General features: G+C 36.8%; 2 protein-coding genes across 3 annotated transcripts; both read left to right on the plus strand.

Annotated features, from left to right (window-relative positions):
- The first annotated feature begins 1,773 nt into the window (after window positions 1–1,773).
- reep6 (receptor accessory protein 6) lies at window positions 1,774–4,538 on the plus strand. The gene is made up of 7 exons (XM_027169672.2): window positions 1,774–2,070; window positions 2,845–2,938; window positions 3,072–3,210; window positions 3,346–3,514; window positions 3,724–3,797; window positions 3,953–3,976; window positions 4,062–4,538. Exons 1-6 carry the CDS (start codon window positions 1,929–1,931, stop codon window positions 3,971–3,973), a joined length of 639 nt encoding a protein of 212 aa, XP_027025473.1. The 5' UTR covers window positions 1,774–1,928; the 3' UTR covers window positions 3,974–3,976; window positions 4,062–4,538.
- Window positions 4,539–4,937: 399 nt separating this feature from the next.
- Window positions 4,938–7,317, plus strand: c2h19orf25 (chromosome 2 C19orf25 homolog). Of its 2 annotated transcripts, none has more exons than XM_027169625.2 (2): window positions 4,938–5,211; window positions 6,802–7,317. In XM_027169625.2, exons 1-2 carry the CDS (start codon window positions 5,070–5,072, stop codon window positions 6,978–6,980), a joined length of 321 nt encoding a protein of 106 aa, XP_027025426.1. In that variant the 5' UTR covers window positions 4,938–5,069; the 3' UTR covers window positions 6,981–7,317. The 2 variants fall into 2 exon arrangements, with proteins under 2 accessions (XP_027025426.1, XP_027025427.1); XM_027169626.2 differs by having other exon boundaries at window positions 4,939–5,211; window positions 6,805–7,317.
- The last annotated feature ends 364 nt before the right edge of the window (window positions 7,318–7,681 follow it).

A 7,681-nucleotide genomic window follows, 5' to 3' on the forward strand; every position in this document is an offset into this window, starting at 1 on the left:
AAATGTCTATTTATATAAATGTCTATTTTTTGCTATCTAATTTGGTTCTGAGGCATTTTGAGAATGAAACTGAATTGTGAGGATATTATTGTATTAGTTACAGTGAAAGTTTTACTTTTAATGGTTTAGGCAGTCTACTGGTTCTGAGATAAAGTAAGACAGAATATGAAATTGGTCATGATCTGAAACAATAAAAAAAAAAGATTGGGTAATTAATTGTGTAAAACACAGCAATCACACAATAATTTGTACACTCTATTTTCTTTAAATCAACTTGGTCGTGACTTTCTAATGAACTAGCTTTCCAAGTAGGTAACATTAGCTAGTAATCTGTATAGAAGGTTTTGGCATCATGCAATTATTTAGAAAAAAATCTTTTAGTAACTATTTAATATTTAACTATTGCATGCTTTTTTGCCCACTGTTCCAATCACAAAGCTTTGTTCTACTTTTGTTACTAGTTGGTGATTCATTGCTTCTCTAACATAATTTATAAAGATTGCTTAAATGTATAAATTAATTTTGTGTGTGTGTGTGTGTGTGTGTGTGTGTGTGTGTGTGTGTGTGTGTGTGTGTGTGTGAGAGAGAGTATGTATGTATAGTGGTGATTAGCATATGACACTTGATTTATTATTTTGTACTTCTGAACCTCTCTTGTTTTTGTACAGGGCATCCTCCAAACACAGCACTATGTTCACCTCCACAGTTGCAACATCTGATTTTTGCATCTTTGCCACATTTTCCATATTCATGTTCCCCTCCACATCTAGCACATCTTATCTTTCCTTTGCATTGCCCTGCAGCGTGTCCCATTCTTTGGCATTTGAAGCATCGCATTGGGGCTGGGATATACTTCCTAACATCATAGCTCAAATACCCCATTTTGATTTTCTTGGGCATAAGCTTTTGAACTTCAAGGAGAACGGCCAAGCTATCGTTTTTAAGCCCTTTCCTTACCATTTGTAGTCTAGTCGCTTTCATCACTTTGCCTCCTTTAACTTCTTGCATAACTTCTTCCATTTACATTGACAAAAGGTAAATCATAAATAACACCTCTACACTTTGCTGCATTTCCTGGGATGTGAACACTGATTCTTTCCTCATTTAATGTTTCTGCACGTAGGATTTTATGTAGGATTGTGCAAATACCTCCTGTTGCTTAGATACTTAGCATCATTCATTTTTCCACATTTCTTTTTCAATAGCTTTTGTCAGCTTGGGTGAAAAGTAAACTCCTTCTCTTTTGAATGTTACCATCACTTTTTAAAAACTGCATGTTGTGTTTACTTGTGTTATCTTTGAACAATATTTAAATTTGTTTTATGATCTGAAACATGAAAGTGTGACAAACGTGCAAAAAAAAAAAATCAGCAAGGGGTCTTCACTGTGTGTGTGTGTGTGTGTGTGTGTGTGTGTGTGTGTGTGTGTGTGTGTGTGTGTGTAATAATATATATGTATAAAGTGCAAGTCGCTCTGGAAAAGGGTGTCAAAAATATATTTTAAAAAAAAAGTATATATACAGTGGTGTGAAAAAGTGTTGGCCCCCTTCCTTATTTATTTATTTATTTTGCACGTTTGTCACACTTTCATGTTTCAGATCATCAAATAAAACACATATATAAATACCATAATACTTGTAAGTTTTATGATTAAACGCTGTTTGTTTATATGTGTTTTCAGCAATGTGCATGTGCTTAAAAATATCTTGAAGGCTTATTGTTACGGAAATGAAACCTGTTCCGCATCAATCTGGCAACCCAGGTGTCAGGTGTGTCGCATAAAGCGGATTAAGTGAATGAAAGTCAGGTCTTGTCCAGTCAGCAAAGCCCCGCTTGTTACCTGTAGCTTGTTTACATCTAATTCGTATTCATACGTTTCACTGTTGACCTAAACAAGTCATTATCAATGGTGTTTGACGACACATTTACATGACACAGGTCACCATGTTTACCTGTTTGTCAAAGCTAAAACAGCGCGTCGATACTTTTCTGAACGAGAAGAACTTTGTAACTGATTTCCTCAACAAAGTCGAAGAAAAGACGGGAATTAAGAAGCGTTTACTTGTGATAGGTAAGATGGTGGTTTATCTGAACTCATGCTATCACCCTTTAACTATCATAGAGACAGAGATAATCCTGGTAAGAGACGGATCTACTAATTAACACGGATCTGCTGTGGCTGTTTACAGTAGAGTGCAAAAGTTTGCATCCCCCTGGGACAGAAGTATGATACTGTTTATAGTAAAACATAAAAGTACACAGATGTTGCTTCGTTATTACAAGTGATACAACTGTATATGTCAAATATTCGTAGTGGAAAAAAATACGCACAAGTTGGTCAAGACAAAGCATCTTTACTGATGCATCTGTAATATGTCTGTCTTTACTTCTTACTGCTTGTTTTCTATAAGCCTCCTGTTGCCAACATATACATATATATACAGTATATGGCAGACACAAAAAGGAGTCATGCATTTATCTTCAGTATGCATTTAGTCTGTTTTGAGAAGGATCTGGAGCTTATACTGAGAACAATGAGTGCAAGGCAGGAGAACTCTTTTGGAGAGTCTTCATGGAAGGCCGGTCCATCAGATGACACCAGCACACACACCCTCGGAAACTGGCATTAAACCGAAATGAAAAGTTTCTGTGTCAAATGTTCTATATTTTTATATATATATATATATATATATATATATAATATATATATATATATATATATATATATATATATATATATATATATATATATAATGTTATACACTCACTAAGCAGTTTATTACAAACACCCGACCACCTAATTTCAAAATGAACTGTTGCTGTGCCGTATCTTTTGTGTTCATAGGAGCTGCCACTGCAACAGGACTGTATTTACTGTTTGGGTATGGAGCCTCTCTGATCTGCAACTTGATTGGCTTTGTTTACCCTGCATACTATTCGTAGGTGTTTATAACTTTTGTATAATTTTTGTATAGTTTTATTTTACTAAATGATGAAAAAATTAAAATCATTAATAGCTGATTTGGAGCTGATAGCGTCATGTTTACTGCTTCATGTTGCTTTGGATTTTAGCATTAAGGCTATTGAGAGTCCAAACAAAGATGATGACACACAGTGGCTAACTTACTGGGTGGTGTATGGAGTCTTCGGTGTGGGGGAATTCTTCTCAGACATCTTTCTGTCCTGGTGTCCTTTCTACTATCTGTGCAAAGTAGGTGTATTACACATGCATGAATGGGTTTCATTCAATAATGAGAAATATTTTAAAATGATGCATAATTTAATGTAAATGCATTTTTTTGTAATTTAAACTTAATCTGTTTATCTTGTCCTTCTTTGTTTTCAGTGTTTGTTCTTGCTATGGTGCATGGCTCCAGTACCCTGGAACGGCTCTCAGGTGTTGTATAGGCGTCTGGTGCGACCACTGTTCCTCAAACATGAAGCCACTGTAGACAGCATGGTTTGCGATCTGAGTGGGAAGGCCATAACAACTGCAGAATCTGTCACGAGAGAGGGTATGAGGAGGATGTTTGCTCTGTTCCTCATAGAATGGCATAGTGTTGAATTCTCTTTAGAGCTTTTAGTGTGATGGATGGATGGATGGATGGATGGATGGATGGATGGATGCTGATTATGTGAATATAAACACCCATAATATTTTAATACATTTTATATCAAATTAACGTTGCTTTTTATCCCCCATTCTATCCTATGCTTATATCAGTTCTGCAGACGCTGGTGAGAAGCAGGACTATTCACCCAGTTGAATCAGCTGCCAAAGAGCTTCCTGGCCCATCTGTATGTAAAACAGCTCCATGCCCCAGTATCATTATTATTGTTCTTACATAAAGCCTATGTCTAATCAAAATGCCTCACATGTTCTTTTTGCTTTTCTGTATACATCGTTCCTTTTCCCCCTCATTAACTTCTCTTTCCTTTGCATGCCTGTACAGAATGAACCGAAGGTGGACTGAACTGTAAGTGCTCAAGCCTTTTAGGATCTTTCTCAGCACTTAATCAGATGGTTTTGTCTGACTAGTACATCTTGCATTTGTTCTGCAGTCACTCAGGCGTCCACTTCCGAAGTCATAGGACAGCAAGGGATGAAATCAGTTGGACAACGATGCTTGAATCACCTTGATGTAGTGTCATTTTAATCTTAACTGCTAATCTGATAAAAATGTATAGTCAAAAGCCATTGGGGAAAACTGCTCACAAGTTTGGTTCTCAGGTCACAGATTTTCCTGTGGGGTTGTTGTTTTCTCAAACCACAACCCTTAATGGTTACGAATGAATGAATGAATGAATGAATTGAATGACTGCTAGATGTTTCTCCACTGTTTTTGTTCATTTTAATTAATTGACAAGTCAGTTTATTTAGACTTTTTTTTAACTAATCTGTCAGAATAATTAGTCTTGGTAATACTTGGAAATATTATGTATTATTTCAAACCATTTATTGTAATTCTTGTTGTTTTGAACAACACAGCATTTATGTGCCATCTCTAATCAATCAATAAATTTGATATCTCTCTCTCTCTCATGACTTGACATGAATTAAATAAAATTTTGGACATAGAAATAAAAAGTCAAAAAACACAGACTTCCTAAAATCTACATTTTTCAGAAAGTTTAAGCTTTTTTCCACTTACATCAGAAATATGTTGTATAACTGCTATGTAAATAACAGAACTTTCTCATTTTTTATTTATAAAGATTAAAGAATCACAAAAGTTAATATTTAAGAAGGTGGACAACATTTTAATGTCTGTTACAACTGACATATTTTGCTTTATAAATTTAAAGGGACTAATATTAAGTCTGAGCACATGCTCACTGTGCCGCATAGTGGACGTGTTCGCTCCCTGACACTAGATGGCGTACCGCGCGATAAACAACTGGCTTGGGACGTGTGAAGAAGTGCAACACACTGACGCGTCACATGGTTTGTGATCAGATCACGTGGTATAAATGATTACGTATCTTAAATGAGCTGAGCTTTCTCGTGTATTTTCGTTGCTTTTAGTGGAGCCCCTGCAGAGTTAGCTGATATTATTGAAGGTGAGTGACATGAACATGGGATCCAAAGGAAAAAAGAAAATGGTTCTGCCAACTCGACCTGACCTGCCATCAGTGGAACAGATCATCGAGGACATAAACCGAGCTGAGCCAAATGATCCGGTCTTCAGTTTTTTACAAACACCTACCGAAGGTAAAGTCTGAAGTCTAAAGCACCGGATCCCACCTTAGATCCTGAAGAACCGCATGTCCTGCTCATGTTGGTGTTTGGGTCCCAGGCCGCTAACACATCTGAGTCGATTAATTATAAACTTTGTGTGTTGGGGAAAATGTGCAGGACAGATAGTTCTCCAGAATCAGAATCATGTTTATTCTCCACGTGTGTTGACACACACGAGGTATTTGGTTCCAGCTGTTTGTGACTCTCAAAAGTACAGACATTAATAACACTATACTATACAAGATAATACAGACTATACAAGAAAATGCAGATGTGATGTACATTGAGTATTAAATATGAATACAGAATATATGACTGATCAGTTATGCACATAAAGTGTGGGAGTGCAAATAACAATATTGTGCAATATTATGTACAGTATACAGCAGCAGCAGTAGTGTGTGTAATATATACAGATGATGTTATGACTGACAGTCCTGATAATGCAGTACTTATAGATATGAAGCAGTGAATATAGTTATGGTGAGTTGTTGATCAGGGTTATAAGGGGCCTGGGGAAAGAAACTGTTCCTGTGTCTGGCAGTTTTATTAAGCAAAGTTCTGTAGCGCTGCCAGAAGGGAGGAGCTGAAAGAGGTTGTGTCCAGGGTGCGAAGGGTCAGTGGTGATTTTTGCTCCAGGACCAAGGGTTAGGATCCTCATTAACCCAAGAAGCTTGTGAACTTACTGAAGCTTGGTTGCCATTTCCTCAACAGACTAGATGATGTGTAAGGAATGGAACTGCTCTGATTTGGGGGAAATATTGAATAATAAGCAGGTCTAATTAAATAACAGGTTGTACTTTTTAACAGTTTATAGTTACATTATTACATGTAATAAAGTGTTGAGACTGGAGACTCACAATATAGAATCACAACATTTTATTTATGAGCACACAAAATATCCTGTGAAAGACCATGTATGTGTGTGCGTGTGTTTTTTTTTTTTTTTTTTTTTTTTTTTTAAGAGGAACATTGTGTAAAACTAAATGTTATGGTTAGGGTACTTTTAATGATGGGAGAATTGTTGATATTATATTGTGATCAGTTTGCTCAGACTTACTAGGTCTCTTTTGATACATCTTGGATTTGTGATATGTACGTGATGTTATTTTACAGTTAAGGTTTCCGATGCAGTCTTGCACATGCCTACACAGTCATTAATGCTGCGGTTTCCAGTTTAATTCTTGTACATGGATCAGATCTGCACTTGTGTAGAAGAGTAGTTTTCTTAATAAAAGTGATATCATTATATCATAAGAGAAGCACATTTTAATTTACATTTGTAAATTTTTTTTTTACATCGATATATTGTGCTTAGGATGAGCTGAGACTTACTGGACAACTAGCAGTTGAAGCTGGATGATTTTGTTAAACCTGTGATTTCCAACCCAAAGTAAAAAAAAAATTTTTTTTGGCTGATTTGTAACCACGTTTACCAAATCCAGTGAAAGATGTAAAAGTGCTTTGAAGTCTCCATCGATGAATGAATACATTGATAACTTAATAACTCAGTAACAGTCTTAACTTACATTTTCCACTAATGTAATTTTCCATATTTTAAAGCAGGATCACACAGCAATGAAGAAGTGGAGGTCCACTACTTGCAAAGCCGACACTACCTGGAGCTGAACGAGAGGTTACAGGAGGCTCGTATTGAACTGACACGGAGAAGAGATGAACTCAGGACGGTGGGGGAGTCTTTAGAACAAAGTGTGGCTGCGGTGAAGGGCACAGCACTCTGACTGGTCTTCATGTGCACCTGGGGACTTCGTATTTCTTGGTATTGACTTACTATATGGAATGGCTAATATGGGGACTTTGGAAGCATTTCAGTGCCTGAATTGTTACATGTTATTAATTTGCATGTAAATGCATCCTCCATGAATCATAAGAGATTTCCATTAACTTTACAAGGTCCAAAGGCATATAATAAAGTTGACGGGAACTGTTCATGTTGTGAGGATTCAATATGGAAGTCCGTTGTGTACAGTAGGTAAACCAACAAGATGCTCTTTGCTCCTACACCGTCATTTCCCCAATAAACTCCCTGTTTTTCTTTTTGGTATTACTGCTCAGTCATACCTTGTCTTAACAGTATATATTGGTATTATCTTTACTGTCTAAACCTTGGCCAACAAAATTAATTGTACCATGCACAAACGGCACACTATGATAGATATAACAATATCAAGTCACAAGGTATCAATCATGAGTAATGAAGTGCATTAATTTTGTTCACGCCGTGACTTGTGCTACAAAAGTCCATAGAAGAATTCATTATATAATATCTGTAAGGGGAGCACGGTGGCTTAGTGGTTAGCACGTTCACCTCACACCTCCAGGGTTGGGGTTCGATTCCCGCCTGGAGTTTGCATGTTCTCCCCGTGCCTCGATGGGTTGGCACTCCGTCCAGGGTGTATCCTGCCTCGATGCCCGATGACGC

This window comes from Tachysurus fulvidraco, chromosome 2, assembly GCF_022655615.1.
Source record: "Tachysurus fulvidraco isolate hzauxx_2018 chromosome 2, HZAU_PFXX_2.0, whole genome shotgun sequence".
In the NCBI taxonomy this organism is placed as follows: domain Eukaryota; kingdom Metazoa; phylum Chordata; class Actinopteri; order Siluriformes; family Bagridae; genus Tachysurus; species Tachysurus fulvidraco.